Source organism: Saitoella complicata (assembly GCF_001661265.1).
Source record: "Saitoella complicata NRRL Y-17804 unplaced genomic scaffold SAICOscaffold_6, whole genome shotgun sequence".
In the NCBI taxonomy this organism is placed as follows: Eukaryota; Fungi; Ascomycota; class Saitoellomycetes; order Saitoellales; family Saitoellaceae; genus Saitoella; species Saitoella complicata.
This window is the reverse complement of record NW_017566997.1, coordinates 324,739-349,185: the sequence shown is the minus strand read 5'-3', so window position 1 is coordinate 349,185 and position 24,447 is coordinate 324,739. Positions and strand designations below refer to the sequence as shown.

Sequence of the window (24,447 nt, the reverse complement as noted above, 5' to 3'; positions counted from 1 at the left end):
GCTATGTTTCTAGGGTCCAAAAATGGTTTTTTGTTTATCTAGGTAAACGTCCACTATTCAGTACTGTTTGGACAAATGTGTCGGCCGGGCCATCTCACGTTCACCTACTTTTCAGCAGCTTCATGTTTTCATACGGTCAAACTACCCCCGACGAATTGGGATCTAGCTGATGAAGATGTCTATTATAAAATATGTCTAGGAAGAGCGTACTAGTTACGGTTCCTCACACGAATACCCAAAGCAATCGCAAGCGCCAGCGCTGCGCAACATGCTGTTCCCGTCACTTGGAAAGCCGCCTGGTAACACTCAAGACCTAGACGACATTCCTGATCACCAGAAACGTGAGAATCGTAGGTACGTCCATACAGCAGGTTGAAAATGCTGCCGGCAATGCCAGGGCCTACACATAACCAGCCCCAGTTCTGTGAAAAGCGGGCTACGCCGAACCTGAAGAGATGGTCAGTTTACGACAGCGGGGGCGAAGCAGAGTCAGCATACCATTCGGCGAGAAGAACCGGTGCAGTGCCAAACATCATGCCGTACGCAAACCCGGTCATGGAGCTGACAACATAGAGGTTCTGTGCGTGTGTGATGATTGAAGCAGCGAACTGGGCCACCACAAATAGTCCTGCGGCAATACAGAGAAACCAGCAACGCTGCAAACCCCATTTCCGACGGGCAACATCGGAGGTTACACCTTGAGATCGGACGGTTAGAGTTGTGCAGTTATGCGACACAAGGTGACGTACCAGCACTAATACGGCCAAGGCAGTTGAAGATGGAGATGGTGCCCACATGCGACGCTTGCATTTGACGAACATGACCGGGGGATGCGTTGGGGTGGTTGACGGACCACAGCGACTGAACGCAGTGTCCGACATTGTTGATGAGCATGAGCCCTGCTCCTGACAGAAAGCAGACCACGGTGAAAAACAGCCAAAACTCTGTACTCTTCAACAAAGAGACTCCGCCCATATCTATTTGAGATTTTGAATCCTCAGCATCCTCTATATTCTCAGCAGGATCCTCATCCAATGATCCACTGTAAGTGCGTGTATGCTTACCTGGTTCTTGCCGTAAGATTGGTCGTCGTCGATCATGCAGCGAAGGTCGACTTTCAGATACAGTCAGGTAATCGATGGCCATCGGAGGGACGATGACTACAAAGTAAGCCCCGATGAGACAAGACACGCCGGTGGCCGTGCTGAGGAGGAGAAGAAACGCCGAAGTGTCTCCCAAGAAGGCGGCGGCTGCTGAGAAGGCGAACGCTGACAACCCAAACAGGGAAATCGCGATTGATGTGGCTGTACCTCTCTATGCAGTTGTTAGTGGATGCTCATGGAGTAAACGAATAAGGGCGCACCGTCGTGGGGAAATTCTTGACGACCGAGTTTATTGCCGCAGCACTGCCAGCCGAGCTCCCTACGCCTGTCAGAAGCATACACAAGGCCAAAGTTGTCACCGACGTCTCATAGTTGTATGTGTATGCTCGATACAGGCCGTAGTAACCGGAAAACAACACGCCTGCTGCAAGCAGCAACGGTAGCCGTGGACCTCGTGCGTCGACCAGCATACCCACAAAGGGACCACCAAAGTAGACACCATAGTTTCCAAAAGCGCCTATAATGTTTGACTGTGTTGCCGTCAGACGTAGACGGTCGGCGAGTTGTGGAGCGTATGCCTGGAATGGTTGATCAGCATTCACGAGGGGGGGGATCCAAGGGAAGCACCGACGCTGTATGCGTAGTTTGTGCCCGAGGCGAGCGTGACGAGAAGCACAGCCAGGTAAGCGAGAGCCCTCGTCGTGCGTGGATCCATTTGTCTCGTTATGCTGGATGTGCTGGGGATGTATGCTGGTTGTCTCGTTGTGCTGGGGATGTATGCTGGTTGTCTCGTTATGCTGGGTGTGCTGGGGATGTATGCTGCTTGTGATGGTTGTATGCACTATGACGGGGACGGGGAGGACGGCCAGGCACAGGCACAGGCACCACCCAAAATGTGAGCCAGGGCTACTCGCGCAGAAACCCTCCCCGCCTCGAGTGGCACGCCCCCCCCGGGCTGCAAATTGGCAGGCGGATCGATCGCTTGGACGTCCCGACAGTTTCGACTCACCACCACAGCAAAGGTACGTGGTTCGCTCCCGTCGCTGCCTCGAGGTTACGCTGCTGACCCTCCGTCCCCTGTACAGATGCAGATCTTCGTCAAGACCCTCACGGGTAAGACCATCACCCTCGAGGTCGAGTCCTCGGACACCATCGACAACGTCAAGTCCAAGATCCAGGACAAGGAGGGAATTCCCCCGGACCAGCAGCGTCTCATCTTCGCCGGAAAGCGTGAGTTCCAGCGACGTTCCGTTCACAAATGAAACGACAGTACTAACAGATGGTGTTTGTGCAGAGCTCGAGGATGGCCGCACTCTCTCCGACTACAACATCCAGAAGGAGTCTACCCTTCACCTTGTCCTCCGTCTCCGTGGTGGTATCATTGAGCCCTCGCTTAAGGCTTTGGCTTCCAAGTACAACTGCGACAAGATGATCTGCCGCAAGTGCTACGCCCGTCTCCCTCCCCGTGCCACCAACTGCCGCAAGAAGGCTTGTGGTCACACCTCCCAGCTCCGCCCCAAGAAGAAGCTTAAGTAGTGGTTGTGCGCATGGAAAACATGGATTGGATGGCGCGCGTTGTTTTGCTTTTTTGTTACGGCGTTTCAATCAAGGCTCAATGAACAAATGTCCGTCTCATTTACTCTTGTGATTTCAACCGCGCCACTCATAGCAATGAAAGACTACGAATCAGGTCGTCCAGCTTGTTCTGTAGAACGTCTTTGTCTCCAAGCAGCTGCGCGTATTCCTGATCTATCCGTTGCAGCTCTCCCTCAAGTAACCGTAGCCTTGCATATTGCTCCCCTTCGGTCACACCGACGCCTGGTAATGAGTCTATCAGAGCGTCGATTTGCTTGTGCTTCACAATCATATCTCGGGCAAGTTCTCGTTTGGCATCTTGTGTTTCCCATCAGCAACATCCAATAGACATCTAGCGTCAAATGCATACCTCCAATCTTCTCGACCTCTTGTGCTGGTGCGGCAGGTGTTTCGCCTACATACGTTCGGTAACTCGTCAGCAATTAGAAGTCATAGTAAGATAACCGCATGTGTACCTAGATGTTCAGCAATCAGACCTTCGCCAGACAACGAGGACGGTTGATGCTGCGTATGTAGATAATTGAGTGCCGAGTGATATTGGTTGACTGCCTTTGGAGCAATTCAGCACACGGTTGATATTTCGGAAAAAAGAAGGGAGGTAATGACATCGTTGACAGCAGTCTGAAGCTGTGTAATCCTGTCCGTCATGTTTATTGCAATTGGCCTCAATGTTGGCCGGCGGTATACCGGTGCGTATATACGGATAGTGCCTTGCATCATGTCGTACGCACCAGATCAGCGCAAAACATTTGAACGCGTCGCAGCTCCTCAGCTCCTCAGCTCCTCACGGGCTCCTTCACATACACCCCTTGCAAGTCCTTCTATTGCTTGGAGTAAATGAGGCTCTGGAAGTGCCTCAGAGGATCCATACCTGCCCGTGTGCTCCAGAACCCGTGCCGGGAGCGGTATGTCAGACAGCTCGCTCAGGTTGCTTCAGCCCTACGGACGTCCTCCGACGCTTCCTTAAACTCAAAGGATACACCAAAACGAAATGCTATCAGTCTTCGGCCATATCAAGAGGAGTGTATAAACGTTATCGTCAGTAACTTGCAGGACGGTAGAAGGCGCCTCGGTGTGTCTTTAGCTACAGGCTCTGGGAAGACGGTCTGATCATTTTCCCCGCTCAGCGCTCACCATACTGATATAACTTCAAGGTCATTTTCACTCAGCTTATCGAGCGTGTCCCGCCTCTGTCGCCTTTGGCGACGCAGACGCTGATCCTTGTTCATCGAAGAGAGCTGGTGGATCAAGCAGCGAAGCATTGCATGAATACTTATCCTGACAAGGTACGAGTGTGCAACCCACTCTCAAGTGCACAAGCCCTAACGTATATCAAGATCGTCGAAATCGAAATGGGTGATTCTGCCGCATCCGGTGTTGCCGATATCACTGTTGCTTCCGTCCAGTCTCTCGTATCGCAGGACCGGTTGATGAAATTTGACCCGTCACGGTTCAAGCTCATCCTTATTGACGAAGCCCATCATGCTGCGGCTCCGTCTTATACACGATGTTTGGAGCATTTCGGCGCTGCGACCTCTGATAGTACAGTGAACGTTGTTGGTGTATCCGCGACTCTGTCTCGTGTGGATGGACTTGCGCTTTCCTCGGCCATGGACCATATCGTATATCACAAGTGAGCATGCACGTATCCATCTGAGCCTTAGGAATACTGACCGCGGAAACAGGGATTACATCGACATGATCGGTATGCATGCCTGAGCGCAGTCGTGATATCAAATTCTTATTAACGTGAGGCGTTATAGGCGAAAAGTGGCTGTCCGATGTCAAGTTTACCACCGTCAAATCCAATGCGGATCTGACCAAGGTGAAAGATAATCCGCATGGAGATTACCAAGTTGCTGCATTGTCTCGAGCAGTTAACACCCCCCTGTCCAACGAAATCACTGTTCGTGCTTGGCTTGACAAAGCACAAGGACGCAAATCAACCATCGTATTTTGCGTGGATCTGGCTCATGTTACGGATTTAACAAATACATTCCGCAAGCACGGAATCGATGCGCGATTCGTGACAAACAAGACGCCATTGAAGGAAAGGCGACAGTTGGTTGAGTCTTTTAGACGGAACGAGTATTCGGTCCTTGTGAATTGCGGTAAGCATATCAGAGAATCATGCATTGCGCTTCAGAAAACTTATATTGCTACCAGGCATCTTTACCGAAGGAACGGATATTCCCAACATCGATTGCGTCCTGCTGGCCAGGCCAACCAAATCGAGAAATCTGTTGGTTCAAATGATTGGACGTGGTATGCGTCTTTCTCCAGGCAAAGCTGACTGTCATGTTATCGATATGGTTGGCTCTTTTGCAACAGGCATTGTCTGTGTGCCTACGCTATTCGGTCTCGACCCTAACGAACTAGTTGACGAAGCTAGTGCCTCGGAACTCACGCAGCGAGGCAAAGAATGGGCCGAGGAAAAGGAATTGATGGACAAGGCGGAACTCGAACGTAAGTAGATCGTGGTACCCTCGTTCGCATTCTGACGCTGGGTGTCGACAGAAACCCCTGAATACTTGCGTCTTGGTAGCGTGACATACACCGATTATGATCATGTAGATGATCTTTTGGGTGACGTAACTGATCCCCACTTAAGAAGAATCACACAACTTGCATGGGTCTACTGCGGAGGGCACAAGCACATTTTGTCCATCGCAAGGTTTGGCTTTCTTCGAGTAGACCGTGATGAAAAGACAGGTTGCATGCCCCAGCGTGTCTGGTCGTGAGCTCATACTGACACTGCCTCACACAGGACTTTTCTATTGCACGGAAACGCGCAATCTGCCTATGGAACTAGGCACGCCGGGATCTTCCCGACGAGTCATCCTCTCAAAACCCCGCACCCTGTTCGAAAATGTTGACGGTTTCGAAAATGCAATCCACGCTGCGGATACATACGTACTCAACAAAGCTAGCAGGGTCCTTTGCTTGCGAGACGCAAGTTGGCGATTGGCTCCGGCAACTCCGGAGCAGGTGAACTTGTTAAATAAACACCGCGAGCCTGAAAACGCATTGACTGTTGAGGGCTTGACAAAAGGAAAGGCTATGGACATGATTACCAGGTGGAGACACGGATTCAAGAGTCATTTGGAAAAGGAGATGAAGAAGGCTGCGAAGGCGGCCAAGCAGAGCGAGAAGGACCGAAGGATTCAAGACAGGGAAGCGGTAGCTGTAGGGCCTATGGCAAAGGATAGCTAGCAATGCCTTCTTGATACACTCATGATCTAACTTCCATGGCAAATTTTGCTTTTTGTCTGCCCAGGTGCTTATCGGGTACTTCACAGCGCAACTGAGTTTGGTGCAGGGGTGCATGGTGCGCTACACCGACAGCAAAACCCCAAAGAGCAATACGAAAGGGAAAGGCCCATTCAACCCGTTAAAGAGCAGCATTCAATCGACCGACCGACCGCCGTCTTTTGCTGTGCTATCTTGCCTTGCACGTATCTTCTTCAATTGAGATCGTCTTCTTATGGCGGCGCGCCGTGTGGAGGGCTGTAGAGGTCCGTAACACCCCTGGATGCGCAGCATTCACACCCGTGAAGACTGCGATTTTAATATTGAGAGACAGACTAGATTGAAGCATGCGCGACAAACGGGGAACGACCAAGGCATGGCCGAATCGTGATCGCGGTCGTGAAGTTCCCGAGTCGGCCGTAGATCATACTCCGCCCCGCGACGAGGACATCGCTAAGACACCTCCGAGGAGCACCAATTCTAAACGAAGCAAGCGCCCAGAACCTCTAGTCGTTGATCCCCCATTACGCATTGATAAATCGACATCAGAGGTGTTTGAGAAGGACGTCTTAAGCAATGAGCCGAAGAAGCGACCTCCGCCGCGTGGGGATACGCGCTGGTCAATGTCACTCTTATTAGTGATACTCACGCTGCTATCAGTATGTGCGACTGCTTACATCGTGGATTCCTTTCTGCGTTATCAGCGAGATGACAAGGGTTGCCGCATGTCTTGGATGTCACCGTCCTATGCCAGGCTCACGAGCTTTGATACCGAACACACGCGGTTCGCAAGTAAATACTCGCTCTATTTATACCGTGAACAAGGCGTAGATATCGACCTCAAGCCAAATGGTGTACCTGTTCTCTTCATCCCGGGTAACGCCGGAAGCTATAAGCAAGTTCGACCTATAGCTGCTGAAGCCGCCAATCAATACGCTGAAGCGCTGAAGCTCAATTCTTGGATCGCTGACGATGGGAAACGGAATTTGGATTTCTTCACGGTGAACTTCAACGAGGAGTTCTCGGCTTTCCATGGACAAACTCTACTGGATCAGGCAGAATACCTCAACGAGGCGGTCAGTTTTATCCTGTCACTATACCACGATACGCGTCAGTCCTCGTCTGATACTGATCTTCCTGACCCTACCTCGGTCATTGTGATTGGTCATTCGATGGGCGGCATCGTTGCTCGTACAATGCTCACCTTGCCGAATTATCAATCGAATTCCGTCAATACCATTCTCACTATGTCAGCGCCCCACGCAGCACCACCTGTCCCGTTTGACTGGGATATCCATCAGATATATGCTACAATCAATGACTATTGGCGGAAGTCTTTTGCGGAGGATCCTGCGAACAACCCCTTGTGGCAGACATCTTTGATCTCAGTGGCTGGCGGTGGTCTTGACACCGTTGTTGCCTCTGACTATACGAGTACGGCTTCGTTGTTGCCTGATAGTCATGGGTTCACCGTCTTCACATCATCTGTACCAAATGTTTGGACCAGTATGGATCATCAGGCAATCCTCTGGTGCGACCAGTTTCGGAAAGTCGTTGCTGGAGCATTGTTAGAAGTCGTTGACGCTCGGCGTCCTGGACAAACGCAGAGCCGAGAGAGACGCATGGGAGTGTTCCGGAAATGGTTTCTCACCGGTCTTGAACAAGGTCATAACCTTGTAGCACGTGGAGCAGGGGAAGGACGAAGTACGATTCTTGCCCTGCAGGACACCTCACATGAGATTGTGCCATTGGGAGAACGCTTGATACTGAGACAACTCGGAGACCACTCGACCAAAGTGCATCTGTTGCCAGTTCCTCCCTCAATGTCCCACCCGGGCTTTTCGGGGTTTTCTTTGATTACTGATCAGAAAATTGGCTCTTCTCCTGGTCTGGCAGGAGTGCGTGTTCTTTTGTGCAGTGTTTTGCCACTTGATAAGAACGACCATCATATAATAGCAAAGGACGTGCGGGCTACTGAGTTAGCATGCAGAGATGCGTCGTCCGATACGGTGTTGCTTCCAAGTTCGAATGACGAGGCCAAACATCCTTTTTCAGGGGAAACATTCTCTTATTTGACTTACGATATTGACAGGCTTGGAGATCGTCAATTTGTGGCTGTGATAGATCAGACTCTCGAACCCTCATCTGGTTTCCTTGTCGCAGAATTCTTTGACAAAACGGAGAGTGAAATACTGTCGGAAGCTGGTTTCCCATATTTCCTCCACAACGATCTGGAATTCACACTGACGCCTAAGCGACCAATAGTGGTGAATATTCGTATCCCAGCTATCGATAGCAGTTTACTTGCTTACACGATGATTGTGGGGCCGCAAGTGTGCGATGATTACAAGCAGATCTTTGCGCCATTGGTCCGTCAATACATTACTAATCCTCACGAGTCGAAGTTCTTTGTCAACGTTCACCAGGCTGATATCAATCTGCATGGAGATGCTCCTTTCATGGTGCCAGTGATTGGTCCGGGCATACAGAAAGGTGTCACACTCCAGTTCTGGACAGATCCTAGCTGCAGTACCCCCCTCAGCGTTATCATCAAGTTAGATATCAGGGGAAGTTTCGGAAAACTAGTGATGAGGTTTCGAACCGCTTTCGCTGCGTTCCCTCTTATAATCATATGTCTCACCCTCCGACGACAATTCGTCGAGTACGACGGTGGGCAAGCGTTTATGAGTTTCGCCGAGGGCTTGAGCCTGGTGGTCCGAGACACGCTGCCGTACGCACTCGTTGCTGTTTCGATATCATCTTTGGTTTTGGCGTTAACGCATTCGCATGAGGCTATGGATTTATCCAGCATTTTCCACCATCTGGCGACCTCGTCGATTGCTCACGAGGCGGTGGGTGGTGGTCATATATGGCGGAACGATATTCTGCTGGGACTTCACAACCCTCACCTCTGGTTTTTGGCGCCCTTGTTTGTGCTCATATCAGTGGGCACTTGCGTTCTTCTGTACGTCGCGACAATGCTTATTGTCAACTTTTTGCATCTGATGTCGTCCATCCCGTTGAGGAAGTACGCTGATGCACCAGACGACCAAAAGGTCAACAATCAAACATCCTACTTCGCACAAAGTACGCCGAGAAGGCGCTTGATTACGACACTCGTTCTTTTATTCTTCGTCGCTACGTTTGTGCCATATCAGTTTGCATATATCGTAGCGTGCATTGTGCAGGTTCTCACCTGTACCCGGGCTTTGGGCTGCGCAAAAGATCAGGTATGTTCGATGACCCATAATTGCGATTTGCGTATTAATGGTCTTGTAGGGTAATTGCGCCAAGGGTGATTCACATTGGGACTTTTTCAATTACACCCATTCGATCCTTGTCCTTATGTTGTGGCTCCTGCCTGTCAATATTCCTGTCCTGGTCGTTTGGGTCCGTAACCTCGCTGTTCAATGGCTCACCCCGTTTTCCTCACACCACAACGTGCTCTCGGTGGCTCCATTTATATTGTTGGTGGAGACACTGACCGCGGGAAAGATGATTCCACGAACGAAAACCAGGCATGTTAAATATTGCAAGACATTGATTGTCGTTTACTAATGGTTTCCAGGCCGTCGATAATCGTACGCATAATACTTCTGTGCTTCGCAACAATTGCAGCGTTGTGGGGAGTCATGCACGCGTATGTCCTGCACCACCTTGGAAACATATTGGCATCCTGGTTGGTGATATTGCATTTTGCTGCCGTGGTCGGTCGCGGCGGCCGTCGACAACTGGCTTTATACGAATTGTTCTCTAATGATGAGAAGAAGAAACCCTAGAGTGATATATTTAACTGGCATTGAGTCATTACGGTGTTTCGTTTCATGGGGTTGTTTTGCATGGATTTGTTTCTGTTATCTTGGGCGTTACTAACTTACTATCTTACTCGTAAACAATAATACACAGTGAAGGGTGTTGAATGAAAGCCTTGTGCGGATAACGTCTTCAAAGCGACAGCTGCGGCCAGCGCGCGTCTTATTGCTATTCAGGGAAGCTTCTTCAGCTCTTTAATTGGCTTGCCCTCCCTTTTTAGAAAGATTTCCGTCTCGACTTCTCTGTTCGACGTCCGATGCCGTACTCCTACCTCGAGTTTACCTAACATATCAGACGCAGAGGTGTTCCATACCATTTGCTTCAGATCAGCACCCTCGTCCAAGGTCGATATTACGCACAATATCATGGGACGCTGTGAGCTCAGCAGCTGACGATTGGTTGCGTCGGTGTAAGGTTGGTTGCTTGCAAATACTCCCAGTGTGCCATTGCTCTCATTCGCTATGGCTCCCTCCATTTCCCGAACAAGGTTTGGCCCAATTTTGCGATTTAACGATTTGCACTGGACGATCACCCGGAGCGGGTCGGCGTCGTTTTGCAGATACCAGCTTCCCCGAAGATCGATACCACGGTCATCCGCACCCCCGCATCGCCGAAGCAGGAAATTCAGGCGGCGCAGAACTGTCTGGACAGTATATTCGTAGAGAGTCCCTCGGTAAACTGTCGTCTCTTGAGACAGACCTGTGGCTGCGGCGTATGCTTTGAACGACTCCAAATCAACGTGAGAAGCCACTGCGGCGCTCTTCGCCGGAGACGACAGAGAACGCACCGCGACTGGTAAGCCCAGCTGGGTCTGCAGCAGTGGCCACGCACACAGACGAGAACATAGCAGCAGTGGTGTCATGGGCCGCGATCGTTGGGGAACAGCATTTACGGCATCTTCCAGCCAGCAGAAATGGAGTTCTTTGCGGAGTACGTCTGTCCTGCGCGTGCATGTGGCTCAGGCGGTTCGTGCTGCATCCATCCAGCGACGTCAGCGCCGACATGGACCCATTGCGCATACAGTCAACAAACAATGTCAGCTCAAACAATCTCAGAGGCGGAGCAGGCCAAGTACTGGGATATCTTTACCAGCTTGGGTCCTCAGAATGGTGTCGTTTCGGGAGGGCAAGCCATGGGTGTCCTCCGCAGCTCTCAATTGTCTGACAATCAACTTGAGCGTATCTGGGACCTTGCGGATATCCAGGGTGACGGTAACTTGGATTTTGAGGAGTTCTGTGTTGCCATGCGCCTCATCTTCGATGTGATCAATGGCGTCAGTCATCACATTCTCTACTGTCCTCGTATCATACAATTCTAACAAACGCGTCTGTAGGTGTACCCAGATGTTCCAAAGTCTTTGCCGGACTTTTTGGTCCCGACTTCTAAAGCGCATTTGGTAGCTGCAAACCAAGCTGTCAACCAAGGACCTGAGCAGTTCGACCAGCCGGATGACCATGACCTCGAGGAACCGGGGTTATCGAGTGACTTTGATTGGTATATGACGCCAGCCGATCTACGAAAGTATGAAAACATATACAATGGCGCAAGCGATCACCATGGCCAGCTTTCATGTAAGTTTATTGCACTGCATATGCATGAATATCTCTAACAACGCTGGTAAAGTTGACGCGCTTAGCGACTTATACTCCTCGCTCAACAATGTACCAGACACGGATTTACGGTCTGCGTGGAATTTGGTGAATCCACGGTCCGATATTACCATCGGAAAGGATCAGGCTGTGGCATTCCTTCACATTCTCCATCAGCGCGTTCAAGGCGTTCGTGTCCCTCGCTCTATACCGGCAAGTCTAAGGGCCACGTTCCAAAAGACACAGGTGGATTATGATGTGAATAAAGCGCGAACCAATCGTGCGCAAGGCAATCAGGCATCCGCCAGAACATCCAAGAAGGCCGAGTTTGGTCAGAATTATCTGAATCGAATGGGTATCGGAGGCAATAAGTCTTACGAATCGAAAGGTACGCCTTCCCCCCCCCCTGTCCGCATTTGTGCCTCCTGTTAAAACTCAGTCTAGGAACAGACTTTTCTTCGACAAAAGATACGGATTGGGAGGAAGTCCGCTTACAGCGCCAGCTGGCAGACATAGAGACGAAGATCAAAGATACGGAAGCTGAAGCTGACCGACGAAAGAGTCGGGGGTCGAGTCACCAATCCAGTACCGCCCTGGTGCGCCGTGAGCTGGAAGCAATGTTGGATTGGAAGCGGCGAGAGCTCACCAGGCTTGACAGCAGTACAGCTGGTGCGGCTGACCAAAGTCTCGAAGGTGCAAGAAATGATGTAGACATGCTGAAGCAGCAACTGGATGCTCTGGAGAACCACCTGAGTAAACGCGAAAACGAACTACAGCAGGTCCTTGCGGAGATCGACCGTGAGAAGTCTTCGACGTAATCAATATGAGCTTGTTACCTAGGTGAAGGATCATTTCAAAACGTCTTGCTGAAGACAATGACCAGGCCCACCCATGTATATAGATATGCATTCGACTGGCTGGCTGCAAGCATCGTGTGAATTTGCTCAAAAAGACATATGTGCAATGCAAAATATGTTTCCGGTATAATGCCCAGAAAACTTTCGTAGCAACCTTACGTCGTGAAAATCATGGATTACAAAATCCCGCTCAACCCAAGATTTGTAATCGTGGATTTCGGGACAATGCCTTTTATTCTTTCCGCATAATTCAGAATTCTATTCGGCATAGTCAGCGAATCGGCTTGAAAGACCGCTGGACAATAGCCAACCTAACAGAGAAGAATCACCTCGCTTTTGCTATCACTGTGGTCAATGTCAGCAAATCGTCCTGAAATTCCGAGAAACTTATCCACCTTATGAATAGCGTACCGAGGATCCACCGAACTCGGCGCTTCGACAAACCAGCATCGACGACCAGACTGTACGTATAGAAAACACAACAGGCAAAGGAACTTCACGTCATAGTCAACCCACACTCTGAGAGCAAGGAACGCTGTACCACGTACTGAGAACCTGCCAACCTGGGCGCCGTGACAAACTACAACGACCGAAGAAACTGTACGTACTAATCAGCCCACCCCCGGATGGACAAAATCTACCAATACGTACCGAATAACCAGAAGGGATGAAGAAACTGTACACTGCAGCTGTTGTAATAGGTGACGATATTCGGGATTGTAATCCACGAGAGCTCTCCGGACGATCAGCTCATGTGATTACATGATATCGTACTAGTAGCATGTAAGTTGAATGAACTCAGCAATCGTCATGTAATCCGTGGGAAGATCATGTAACCAGATTACAAGATAAATACATGATTTTTAATCCCTACCCTAGGGACCCAGCGCTCGTGTAACTTGCACGAGCACGTGTTAAGTTCATGCAAATTACTTGATGCGCTCAAGAAATCGTTGTGTATCTTTTCCACAGCATTGCACGAGCATGTGCACGTGGAATTGCTCGTGAAATTCGCTCGGGAATCTCAGAGAATCAGCAAGACTACGGAAGAGCGATGAGCCGTATTTACAACTGATACATTGCCAGGAGTGGAAAATTGGGAGATCGTAGCATCTCGATAATACATGACATCATATGATCATGACATCATGTATGTTGAGCATGTCCATATATAGCAGGAGGCCCCTCCGGGTTAAATACATGAAGAGAGTTTGTTTATGGCAAGTGTCCTAACTTTCAAGGCATGAAGGTGTTATTTTTACAACTTTCTCAAGTATTTTGCTGCAACTTTTCTTTGACAGTGATCCATGTTTTTATCTGAATATGTAGCTTATGACATGGTTGTTGGACTTGATCCACAATTTTGTCTAGGATTTCCATCCACAGTGGAGTGTGCAATCCATTTGTAATTGCTGAAGCACTCATGATTCTGACGTGGATTATGCACTTGCCCAAGAGAAAATGGGTTTGATCCATGATTCTTCAATTTGTAGTGTGAGCTGTGGTGGATACTCGACTTGAAGTAATGACAGCTAGGACAGACGCAGCTATATGCCCAACTCTAGAGGCTGAGGCTGTGGACGCGCCAGAGTTAAACTGAGAGACTTGAGGAGTAGGGCGCCAAGAGGTCTAGGATCCCTCGTGAGCAAAAGGGTCATGCTCATCAAAATGTCGTCATCTTGTCCATCCTGCTGCTGGCACTAAGCCCCCACTGAAAACCGACTGTCTGCTGTACGCATCGGGTTGGTCTACTTAACTCAGAGGGGCCTCATAGACCTGCTATACATAGACATGATCAATATAGTTGATGTAATATGTACATCAGACCCTACGTTCGCGAGATTCATGGATTACTAGGTCCGGTTTGATTGGTGATGTTTTTGTGGCGAATAAAGCCCGATATTCCTTAGAAATCCGCTCTCAGGAATTTGAGGTCATGACATTTTCAAGGATAATCATTGTCAAGATCATGGGTTTGCTCATGGAATCCCCATGATACATTTCGGGGAACGTGAGACTTTTGCACATAGAATTCCATGAAAATATAGTCATGGAAACTTTTAGGGAAGGCAGAGGAGGGATTGTCGGAAGAGGTAGCCGCAGGCGCAGCAGCCTTCTTCTGATCAAGATGCTCAGGCAAAGGGACATATATATATGCGAGTTACTGGCACCCGATTAGTAGGATCAACAGGACGAATGAAGTGTGCGCTTCGTCAAGCCAACACGGAGGTTATTTGCAAGGGCAGAGATTCTCTATAAAGTAAAGAATCATGGATTAAACCCGGTTCCTCTTAGGAGTGCGCGTAATCTTTGTCCAATTCGTTGATTAAGCCTAAAATGGATGTCATGACACCATCCCAGATAAAACCAAGAAGTCTTGACAAATAGACAATCACAGAAAATACCGGACAAGTTGCCAAAAGAACACAAATATGTGTATTGAGAGATGGAGTGCTTGGGATGCACAACTGTTTTCAAGGAATGAACCCAGAGGGGCCTTCAGTTGTATGAAAGCATGCATTACGCGCGGCAGAATCAGGGATTATTAGGTGGGATTTAATCCACCATTTTCACTTTTGTAGAGATGATCAACATACAGGGTGTCATGTGATATCATGTATGCGTCATGTAGGTATGATAATTCCATCATAATTAACTGTCACAGTTTAGGTTGTGACTGTATTATGGCTGTGCGGAATAGTGTATAGATAGCCCTGAGGGGTCCACCGCTTCGAAAATCCCTGAAAATTTCAAGTTTTACAGTACATGGACCCATCAGCAAAAGGTCAAGGCCAGGCGTAAATGAGGCTTCCTTCCGATTGAGTTTGTGCTGACATCCTTGATCACAGAACTAAAGGACTGCCATTGTAGGAATGAGAATACTATCAACGCAAAGGTTTTTTACCTACGATGTTGCTCTTCAGGCCTAACACTAATTTCAGGCATTTTTCCCGACTTTTCGGAGTATTAAACTCGATTTTACCGAGCATTAATCGTCGTATGTCCAAGGATTATCTAGAATGAGAGTGTGGATTATGTTGAACCTCATCAAGGATTAAGCTCACATTTTCCGAGGATGTGGTTTCATTAACCATCAGAATGTTGAGCTAACCCAGAACATAAAATTCGTGAATTAAACCCGACGTAGGAGTCCATGACTCTCTCGAACGTATGGATAGGAATTCCGCGAAATGCCCTGAGCGCTCGAGCGAGTCGCAGGGTGTCATCACTGCAACTAGAGCTAGGAGAATACTCTTAATTTGATTTCCTTATGGACCTGGTAATTTCGCTTGTTTGGCCCAATAATATTCCTGATTTGCATTAAAAAATAGGGTTTAAAACAATTAAGGGTTTTAAGCCTGACCTTGTAATCCATCCTGGGAATCATGCTCAATCACAATGGTGAAGCCATCATCTGAATTTGCTGTACACAACCAAGAGAGAGTACGTGTAAGATGTTATTCGAACCATGCTCATGGGCTGCCAATGCAGGAGAGGCCTCCTTTCCCACCCTTCTTGAATTCCTCCTTTCCTACCCTTCTTTCCTACCCTCTCTTCCCAGCTTCTTCCCAAAGCTAATACTCGTTCTTCTTCCCAGATTTAACCTCTCTTTCTATTACCCTCTTATCAGAAGGGGCCAGGAAAGAAGAAGAAGAATGGGAACGGGAAGAAGAAGAAGGAGATTCATAAGAAGAAAAAGCTGTGAGAAGAAGAAGAATCATTATAGGAGGGACCCCAAAGGGAAGGGAATAAGAGGAAGAAATCGAAGAGACCAAGTGTGGGGAACATTGACGGGGAGAGAGTGATCATTACGCTCCCTGCATGTCAACCGCAATCATCTTGTGCATATACCCCCATTCGTGAGCGGCTGCTCAGAGGCTGGGCTCCGCGCCATTCCGTGGACTTGAATGACAAGATGGAGCAGATTGTTTGGCCCTGTACAAGTATGGTAACCTGATTGGCAATCATTCTGACGGGCGCCGTCTTATAGGAGGACCATGCTTGTTTTCCATGCCTTGTACGGCGGCGACTGAGCCACACATACGGGGGCGGTGCACAGCGCGCGGATGACGAACGATACGCTGGGTACCGGGAATGGGTGCTTGGTAAATGACCTACATGTCCATGGATGTTTGGTTGAAGTATGAGATGAATTCTCGAACAAACAATTAAAGTACAGTAAAAGCATTTTATCACTTCCGAGGCGATGCCGTAGCATGCGTTCCTTTTCCAACGTCAAATCCACATCCCCACTCCAAAACCAAAACTGCGATGCACCACTGATCGCTTAAGAAGATCCCTTAGGAGCCTCCTTGAAGGAGATAGCAGCCTCCTCACCCATAGCAGAGATGATGGTAACCAAAAGCTCCTTGCCATCATCGAAGTCGGCCTGAATCTTGGAGCCGAGCTCGCCGTCAGGAACACGGACATCGTCCTTGGTGTCACCCTCAGTAGTCATCAAGTTAAGGAAGCCGTCGTCAATGTCGAGGAGCTGGAACTCAGTACGGTTGACGTTGGGGACATCCATGTTGTGGGTAGAGGGAGAGAGATCCTCGAGCTTCTTGCCAGTGAAGATCTACAGGAAGGTCAGCAACGTCGCGCCAGCAGCGGGTTCCGAAACACGCACGTCAATGGCGACCAAGTGGACCTTGGCGTGACCGTGCTTACCGGTCTTGGAGGTGGACATGTCGACGATCTTGCAAGGACGACCCTTGATGACGACGTGACCGTTCTTGCGGAGAGCGGAACACTGCATGGGGTAGGTGAGGGAGGCACCGGCGGAGGCGCCAGAGAACTGTTACGAAATCGTTAGAATTGCGCATTCGGTGACATTGAAGCTCACTGGTCGTCCGTGGCACTCTCACGTCGCAATTCCATATGCGGATCAAGGCCACTGAGCGAGCGGTGAAAGTAGACGTACATCCTGCTCTGCATCAAAAGTCAGAATTTTGAAAAGCAAGAACAGTGCGAGCAAACTTACCGTGGTCAGACATGTCGGTTATGGGGATATAGAAGGAAAGATTCTCGGGTGGTTGAGGACAAGAGAAGGGTCTGTTGGCAGCCGCGGAAATTTGAGCGTACTCTAGTTGGCCGCGACTGCAGGATCTTTTTGGGGTTAGGCCTGCTCGATCTCGGGGAGGTCATCCATAAAGGATGAGATAAGCATTTGTAGAAGCTGATTTACTGGATCTTGAAAACAACCGTGTTTTTCATTTATCTTACTTTGAAGAACGTCGGGGGGTCCCACGTCAGACCGCAGTATCGTGCAGTCGTATACGTCTATGCCCAACAGCATAGCATACACCTCCAAGCATCCGAATGCCCCGCTTATGGCCGACAAACGCGAGACAGAACATCGCCGTCGAGAGAAAATCCTCTGAGGAACTTACCAGATCGCCCCTTGCGCTGCCGTCTTCGCAGAGTGCCGCCGGCACTCGCCGAACTTCATCAAGTCCAGCCCGGCAGCTGCCTCGAAACGACCCAGTAAAGGTGTTATCAGACCTTCTTGGCAGTACCACACCTAATGACGAATACTTGGCGGATACAGTGGAGCCAGTTGTCGATGAGCATATTCTGAATGACATCGACTTTGGGGATCGAGGGATTGATGATTACAACACTGATTGCACATCGTCGTTTGCGTATAATGACAGCGCTTCAAGGAAAACCGAGTATTCCGATCTACACGAATCTATCAGATCATGCGATAGCGTTCTTGAGTCTATCGAGTCTTTTCTGCAGCAGTTTCGAAAAGACTTGGGATCTGTGAGCAAAGAAATGGAAGCCTTACACCACAGATCATTGGCAATCAACAACCAACTTGACAATCGCAAAGCTGTTGAGACGCTTGTGGGTCCAGCTGTAGAAGGTATCGTCCTCAGTCCTGCTGTCATCCGTCGAATCACCGATGGCGAAGTAAACGACGCTTGGCTCGATGCCTTGATGGAGTTGGATCAGAAAACAGCAGAACTAGCAACCCATTCCCCGCAAGAGATAAAGGCATTTGAAGAGGTGGCAACTCAGATGAAGAAACTCAAGCAGCGCGCGATTGAGCGCATACGAGATCACCTCGTATTCTGTATTAAATCCATCCGCGTTCCCGACTGCAACCTACAATACATACAACAAGTCAACATGCTACGTTATCGCATGCTGTATCGCTTTTTGTCGGATGCAAATGTCGAACTTGCTGCGGATATCCGTCAGGCGTACGTCAATACTGTTCGCTGGTATTTCACGCACCACTTTGACAGATACCATAAGCATCTGGAGGTACTACCCCTTCACAAAATTGAGAAGACTGACCTTATCGGTCTCGACGAAAGCAGCCGGAAAGGCGGGTTGTTTACCGCTATTCGGTCTACGGCGCCTGCATTGACCGATGTTTACACCGTTAGTCAACGATTTGGTATTCTAGAGAAGAAAGATGCAACTCTTATCACAGTTGGTGAAGCGGATGAGGTAAAGAAGGTGAGCACACTGCGGTCTCGAATAGTGCCAATCTCACACCTGTTTGACAGAAACCGCACTTTGTGGAGCTTATCTTCCGCAGCTTTAATCTTGCCATCTCCGACAATGCAATAGCCGAGTTTTCCTTCTTGTCGGATTTCTTCGGAGAAAAAAACGCCGTCGCAAGCACCATGTTTCGTGACATCTTTGAGCCCACGCTAAATTTGGGGACCAACTTCACACGGGCACTTATTGACCACACGTTTGATGTGTTAGGGGTCCTGATATGTGTCCGTCTGACTCAGCAATTTGCATTTGAACTGCAACGACGACGTGTTCCAATTCTTGAAGGGTACATCAATGGCACTTCTATGCTTCTATGGCCTCGACTACAGGTTGTTATGGACGCACATGCGGAGAGCCTACGTCGAGCGAATTCTGCAACTATAAGGCAGTCCGTGGCAGACAAGACAGGGGTTGCCCCGCATGCAATAACGCAACGGTTTGCGGAGCTCCAGCGCGGTATCCTTTTGTTGAGCGAGGAGTCCGGTGAAGAGGAACCCGTAGCGAACAGGTTTGCTCGATGGCCGTCTACTTTGTGCAAGCTAACTTCATCGTAGCTTCGGACGTATGCGAAGTGATTTTGAGGCGCTCTTGACTAGACTGAGCGCCGCTATAAGCGACCCCAAGAAGCGAGAGCGGTTCCTTCACAACAATTATTCCCTCGTAGCTACGGTCATAAGCGTAAGTTTGTGGCATTGAATATGGACTATGACTAACACTGAGCGTATGACAGGATACCAAAGGCCGTTTAGCACAAGAAGAGAAACGACATCTAGAATCATTGTTAAGGGCATACTCGGGATAGGATTAGTTAATGTTTAATTGGACGTAGGCGACAGGTACGGTACACGCACCCGCATGGCTCACCAAATTCGAAGTCGGCAACATCGAAGAAACAGGGAATCAACGATACGCTCATCCATTAAAGCTGCTGTCTGTTGCTATATAGCGAAGTCGCTACGCCTCATAACACCCGCTGTCCCGTCAACTGTCCTACCCGCCTGTCCTCGGCTCCTGTGGTTCTGCCGTTTGTGAGGGCTCTGACCGAGTCATGAACCATGAGTCTGCTTTTCTTATGACAACAGTGAGCAGTGTGGCAGAGGTCGATCCGCCCTACACTCATGTACGTCGCTCACATCGCAAGAGGTTTCGGGTGGCTGATTGAACGTTCGCTAGGCAATGCTTGCTGGTGGGTTTGGTGGATCAATAGGTGATCTCCTCATGCATTCCGTAGACACGGTCAAGACCAGACAGCAAGTCGCTCCTCATGTCGCAAAGTACGCCACTCTACCGTCAGCTTATCGGACAATTTATCGCCAAGAGGGCCTGCGGGGTCTCTACGGAGGAATCACGCCTGCTATCATGGGAAGCGGTATTGCAACCAAAATCCGCCTATCTCGTTCATGTACTGATAATCTCACGCAGTCCCTGGAACAGTCATGTTTTTCGGCACCTATGAATACTCAAAACGAAATCTGATTGAAGCTGGAATGCCAGATACGCTTGCTCATCTATCGGCAGGTTAGTCCTCCGAGATCACACAACGTTGACCTTGAAGCTAAGAGCATTACCATGCAGGATTTTTGGGTGATCTGGTAGCATCCACCATATACGTACCTTCGGAAGTTCTGAAAACGCGCTTGCAAATGCAAGGTCGATATAATAATCCGCATTTTTCGTCCGGTTACAATTATCGCGGCACACTCCATGCTATTGAAACCATATGCAGGCTGGAGGGCCGCGGTGCTCTATTTCATGGCTACAAGGCAACAATTCTTAGAGATCTGCCTTTTTCGGCGCTGCAGTTTGCATTCTATGGTATGTAAACTTGGTGCTGCGTTGGAGTTTTCCTGACCATCTCGTGCAGAACGCTTCAAGAAGGCAGCGCATGACCACGTCGGCTCCAGAGATATCGGGATGCCGTTAGAAACCCTCACAGGCGCTATGGCGGGCGGCCTGGCTGGAATGATTACGACGCCATTAGGTAAGACAGCAGGCATGCTATCTGGATAGGGGCATGTACTAACGATCACTCCAGACGTTGTCAAGACACGTATACAGACTCAGGTTCGAAGTCCTGCACGTGAGATCGAATCGCGAATACCAAGATCGGGCTCGGCCGCGCCCTCGAGTTCAAAATCTCAGCACAGCAGGCATTTCTCCTCGTCTTGCGTGCACATGATATCGACGTCGTCACCTTCGACAACGCCGACTTTACCTTCATCAGTGAAACTTCACACGTCATCTGTGGCTGAGGGTTTGAAGATAATCTACAAAAGCGAGGGTTTCGCGGGTTTGTTTAGAGGAGTGGCTCCTCGCGTAGCTTGGACGGCTGCGCAGTCGAGTTTCATGTAAGTGTTCCTGTGTTTTCATGGGATTGTATGCTGACAACCGTCATTCTTAGGTTTGTTCTTTACGAAAACGGACTAAAGATGCTAGCAAAATGGTGGCCAGATGCCATATAGATGACTGCTTACACTCCAAGAGGCAACGGAAGCGCATTGGGTTACATGAAGAACGCATTCATATTGCATTCGGCGTTATATAATATCAACTTTGTTTTCTCGGACAGCTGTTGCAATTGTTGCCAAGTGTGCCTAATCATTTTTCCAGATGCATGTTCGGAGAAGAATCAGTTGCGGCTGCTGTAGAACTCGTCGACTGTTATTGAAAGCACTTTCGCTTTGCTCATGCCTGATAAATATTAAACATCGCCGAGGCCGAGGGTTCATGGTTGAAAGTACCCTCCCATGACATGCTGCCGAAATTGCCAAATCGCACCCGACACCGGTACCCGTAGCAGAAACAACCTTGAAGCTAGCGGTCGCATGTGCAGGGGCTCGGTGACCGGTGGGAATTGGTATTACTTAGGTATGTCATTTTGACTGATCATGAGCTGGACGGACACCCAGGGTGTTTCTCCACTCTATCAGAAAGGTACCGAAGCCAGCCTTATAGGTCTATGTTATTCAATTAAACTACAGACTAAGCGCGCTTTCCCACATCTTCCTTCAACGACACAATGCGATTCAACACAACACGTCCCTCCGATGAATCCGAATCCATGCAGAAATATCCAACACGCATGGCCTGGAAGCGGATGGCCTCAGGACCGTCGAGACGCTTTTGCTCGTCCTGCTCACCGGCATCCTTCGTCCCACGCTTCTGCATATCCGTGATCCCGACTTCGACCATAGCGTTCTTAACGATCTGTTCGCTGTTGGGATCAATGTCGGCTAAGAAGCCGTCAGGATGCGCGGACGGGTTTTCGGACTTGAACAGAGGTGTGAAGAGGCGGACCTCATCCAGTATGACAGGTGATTTGTGAGAAGGTGCGTCTCCAACCCACTGAATGTACGTTTTGGGTTTCTTGAATTCAGCATCGTTCTCATAATGGGCGTGAATCTCCGTAACAAGACCCGTAGCGGGATCCGTTTTGAAGCTAGTAGCTTTGATGGGATACGGAACTCGGAAAAGTCCCACAGATTTGCCCGGCGCTAGTCGGAAATAGTCCTTGGAGTCTTCCGTGCGGAAATCGCTACGGTCAATGTACACCCGCTTGGCAAAAGGAACCTTGCGCTCGCCCATAGTTGGGTCATTCGGCTTGTATGGTACTGTACATTCTTCAACATAGTCATCAGGGAGATTGTCAATGATGACTGGCACAGGGTCCAAAAGCACCATCAGTCGCGGCGTATGATCTTCGAGGTAACGGCGAATAGAGTTTTCGAATCGGGCCGTCTGAATGTTGGTCGTTGATGTGGTAACGCCAAGCTCATTAACAAAGTTCAGGATAGCACCAGGCGGAATGCCACGTCGCCTATTCACCACGAGTCAGATATGTTTAGCCGTATGAGTGTCTGGCGAACTCACTTGATAGCAACAAGCGTGTACAGACGAGGATCATCCCAGCCGCGAACATGTTTCTCCGTAACCAGTTTTGCGATCTTACGCTTGCTGAGAACAGTGCCGGTAATATTCAAGCGCCCATATTCACTCTGCTTGGGCTTGTAAACCTCAAGCGCATCACACAACCATTCATAGGATTGCCTAGCGGTAATGAACTCGGTCGTACAAAGCGAGTGAGATATGTTCTCGAAAGAATCAACCAGACAGTGAGTGAAGTCATACGTAGGGTAAATCTTCCATTTGTCACCAGTACGGTGGTGAGGAGCATCGAGCACTCGATAAGCAACCATATCCCACATCTGGGGGTTTCCGTCTTCAAGATCTTGCTTCATGCGAAGGATAGCCTGATTCGGCTGGTACTTACCATCGTTCATTCCCCGGAACTCGGCCAAGCTGTCGTCGATAGGTCGGTTGCGGTGTTTGCAAGCGTAACGAGGGCCACGCTCGTCACCACCACGAGCGGCATACATCTCCTCCGCTACGAGAAGCGTTAGCACATTGGATTGGCAAGTCGATGACTGGAGCATTACCTGTACAATGGCACACATAAGCCTTGTCGCGCTTAATCAACTCCTCAGCAAGGTCATATAGCTCCTGGAAGTAGTCGCTGGAATAAGTGATCTTGTAAGGCTTGAAACCAAGCCAGTTAACCATCTCCTTGATGGAAACAAAATATTGTTCTTCCTCGGCTTCCGGATTGGTGTCATCGTAACGAAGATAACAGATACCATTATGATATTTCGCATATCCGAAGTTCACCGCAATAGCTTTGCTGTGACCGATGTGAAGATAGCCGTTAGGCTCAGGAGGAAATCGCGTCACGACCTTCCCTCCCGTGGCGCGCAAGTGCTGCTCCCGTAACTCAGGCTTGATTTGCGGGTTCTCACCTGGCTTGTACAAGCGAGCAAGGAAGCCTTCTTCGAACATGTTTCCTGAATGCTCAGCGGATGCCGCAGTCTTTGCAGTATTAGTGGTGGACGTCTTGGCCTCCTTGCTGGCCGCAGGCTTCTTCACCTTCTACCAGCCAATATTAGCACATACGGCGAAAGACATTCGACGATCTATGCGCATTCATACCTTCTTAGGAGCATCGCGCTCATCTTTGGGCCCCAAAAGCTGCCCGAACTGAAGATCGATTTCTTTCTTCAGTACAGTAGCATCGGCCCACTTAAGATCAGGATTGGCTCTCAAAGCCACCATGGTGGCAGACAGCCTCTGATACCGCTCCGATTCAATCACCTCCTTATTCTCCTGAATGTATGCGGCAACAAGAGTCTTGACCTCCTCCGTAGTAACTTCCACGCCTGCGTAGATTCTCAGTCAGTAGCCTGTAAACACAATGTATTGATTACCACATACCGACACCGCAATCTTTGTTAAAGACATGCTCATTAAAGCTACCGGCGTTTTGCTTCATGTAAGCGATAGCGGCTAAAGCCGACGTTAGGGTCATCCAGATGTCGTAAAGCGATTTCGTGTACCTTCTACCTGACGCACTGTCTTGAGCCTGCCGTCTTTGATGGCCAAGCTGACATATTCTCGGTTGGGCAGGCTGCCAGATTTGTCTGCAGTAGCCAGAGCGTAGAGCAGGCTTCCGATAGCCTTATCACATCCGTCGGTTACTCCAGCTTCAGCGATAATGCCGGTCAAAGCGCTGCTGAGCTTGGTGTTCTTCACGGTCTCCTTCACAACAGCATCGCTCAGCCCAATGGCCGCGAAAGCCTTCACGATATCGTCTGCCATTGTCCGTGCACGCGTAAGTGTCGACGTCTATCGAAGCAGAAAGTTCGGGCGGGCCGCTTCCAAATGCATGCATGT

The 24,447-nt window shown here is 49.4% G+C and overlaps 11 protein-coding genes across 11 annotated transcripts; 6 read left to right on the top strand and 5 right to left on the bottom strand.

The window, feature by feature from the left end:
* Positions 1-209: 209 nt before the first annotated feature.
* Positions 210-1,818, bottom strand: SAICODRAFT_24255 (MFS general substrate transporter; the record flags this gene model as incomplete). Its single annotated transcript, XM_019166762.1, has 5 exons — positions 210-447; positions 499-697; positions 750-1,314; positions 1,364-1,681; positions 1,735-1,818. The coding sequence occupies 5 exons, from the start codon at positions 1,816-1,818 to the stop codon at positions 210-212; spliced, it is 1,404 nt and encodes a 467-aa protein (XP_019025584.1).
* Positions 1,819-2,067: 249 nt separating this feature from the next.
* Positions 2,068-2,703, top strand: SAICODRAFT_211115 (ribosomal protein-like protein CEP52). Its single transcript, XM_019166376.1, has 4 exons — positions 2,068-2,125; positions 2,189-2,333; positions 2,398-2,501; positions 2,568-2,703. Exons 2-4 carry the CDS (start codon positions 2,189-2,191, stop codon positions 2,637-2,639), a joined length of 321 nt encoding a protein of 106 aa, XP_019025583.1. The 5' UTR covers positions 2,068-2,125; the 3' UTR covers positions 2,640-2,703.
* A 63-nt stretch (positions 2,704-2,766) lies between these two features.
* Positions 2,767-3,347, bottom strand: SAICODRAFT_24253 (uncharacterized protein; the record flags this gene model as incomplete). Its single annotated transcript, XM_019166761.1, has 4 exons — positions 2,767-2,996; positions 3,049-3,093; positions 3,155-3,248; positions 3,270-3,347. The coding sequence occupies 4 exons, from the start codon at positions 3,345-3,347 to the stop codon at positions 2,767-2,769; spliced, it is 447 nt and encodes a 148-aa protein (XP_019025582.1).
* Positions 3,348-3,536: 189 nt separating this feature from the next.
* SAICODRAFT_54688 (P-loop containing nucleoside triphosphate hydrolase protein) lies at positions 3,537-5,912 on the top strand (the record flags this gene model as incomplete). The annotated part of the gene is made up of 8 exons (XM_019169309.1): positions 3,537-3,803; positions 3,854-3,985; positions 4,037-4,332; positions 4,385-4,404; positions 4,463-4,810; positions 4,866-5,165; positions 5,217-5,426; positions 5,467-5,912. The coding sequence occupies 8 exons, from the start codon at positions 3,537-3,539 to the stop codon at positions 5,910-5,912; spliced, it is 2,019 nt and encodes a 672-aa protein (XP_019025581.1).
* A 141-nt stretch (positions 5,913-6,053) lies between these two features.
* On the top strand, positions 6,054-9,884 carry SAICODRAFT_18007 (PGAP1-domain-containing protein). Its single transcript, XM_019165887.1, has 4 exons — positions 6,054-6,214; positions 6,283-9,178; positions 9,228-9,466; positions 9,517-9,884. The coding sequence occupies exons 2-4, from the start codon at positions 6,296-6,298 to the stop codon at positions 9,725-9,727; spliced, it is 3,333 nt and encodes a 1,110-aa protein (XP_019025580.1). The 5' UTR covers positions 6,054-6,214; positions 6,283-6,295; the 3' UTR covers positions 9,728-9,884.
* A 49-nt stretch (positions 9,885-9,933) lies between these two features.
* SAICODRAFT_90186 (uncharacterized protein) lies at positions 9,934-10,670 on the bottom strand (the record flags this gene model as incomplete). The annotated part of the gene is made up of 1 exon (XM_019171684.1): positions 9,934-10,670. The coding sequence occupies exon 1, from the start codon at positions 10,621-10,623 to the stop codon at positions 9,934-9,936; it is 690 nt and encodes a 229-aa protein (XP_019025579.1). The 5' UTR covers positions 10,624-10,670.
* A 124-nt stretch (positions 10,671-10,794) lies between these two features.
* Positions 10,795-12,194, top strand: SAICODRAFT_34125 (actin cytoskeleton-regulatory complex protein END3; the record flags this gene model as incomplete). The annotated part of the gene is made up of 5 exons (XM_019168337.1): positions 10,795-11,034; positions 11,095-11,332; positions 11,385-11,738; positions 11,795-12,164; positions 12,191-12,194. The coding sequence occupies 5 exons, from the start codon at positions 10,795-10,797 to the stop codon at positions 12,192-12,194; spliced, it is 1,206 nt and encodes a 401-aa protein (XP_019025578.1).
* A 4,301-nt stretch (positions 12,195-16,495) lies between these two features.
* On the bottom strand, positions 16,496-17,246 carry SAICODRAFT_70179 (putative eukaryotic translation initiation factor 5a; the record flags this gene model as incomplete). Its single annotated transcript, XM_019170543.1, has 4 exons — positions 17,189-17,246; positions 17,129-17,136; positions 16,835-17,002; positions 16,496-16,783 (listed from the first exon to the last, which is right to left on the bottom strand). The coding sequence occupies exons 1-4, from the start codon at positions 17,199-17,201 to the stop codon at positions 16,496-16,498; spliced, it is 477 nt and encodes a 158-aa protein (XP_019025577.1). The 5' UTR covers positions 17,202-17,246.
* Positions 17,247-17,526: 280 nt separating this feature from the next.
* Positions 17,527-19,525, top strand: SAICODRAFT_54492 (Vps52/Sac2; the record flags this gene model as incomplete). The annotated part of the gene is made up of 4 exons (XM_019169289.1): positions 17,527-18,678; positions 18,729-19,231; positions 19,278-19,401; positions 19,454-19,525. The coding sequence occupies 4 exons, from the start codon at positions 17,527-17,529 to the stop codon at positions 19,523-19,525; spliced, it is 1,851 nt and encodes a 616-aa protein (XP_019025576.1).
* Positions 19,526-19,771: 246 nt separating this feature from the next.
* On the top strand, positions 19,772-21,185 carry SAICODRAFT_34122 (mitochondrial carrier; the record flags this gene model as incomplete). Its single annotated transcript, XM_019168336.1, has 7 exons — positions 19,772-19,843; positions 19,897-20,092; positions 20,146-20,241; positions 20,299-20,538; positions 20,588-20,704; positions 20,759-21,071; positions 21,125-21,185. The coding sequence occupies 7 exons, from the start codon at positions 19,772-19,774 to the stop codon at positions 21,183-21,185; spliced, it is 1,095 nt and encodes a 364-aa protein (XP_019025575.1).
* A 353-nt stretch (positions 21,186-21,538) lies between these two features.
* SAICODRAFT_210884 (glutaminyl-tRNA synthetase) lies at positions 21,539-24,419 on the bottom strand. Its single transcript, XM_019166373.1, has 6 exons — positions 24,111-24,419; positions 23,989-24,060; positions 23,707-23,933; positions 23,160-23,643; positions 22,594-23,107; positions 21,539-22,540 (listed from the first exon to the last, which is right to left on the bottom strand). Exons 1-6 carry the CDS (start codon positions 24,370-24,372, stop codon positions 21,706-21,708), a joined length of 2,394 nt encoding a protein of 797 aa, XP_019025574.1. The 5' UTR covers positions 24,373-24,419; the 3' UTR covers positions 21,539-21,705.
* Between the last annotated feature and the right edge of the window lie 28 nt (positions 24,420-24,447).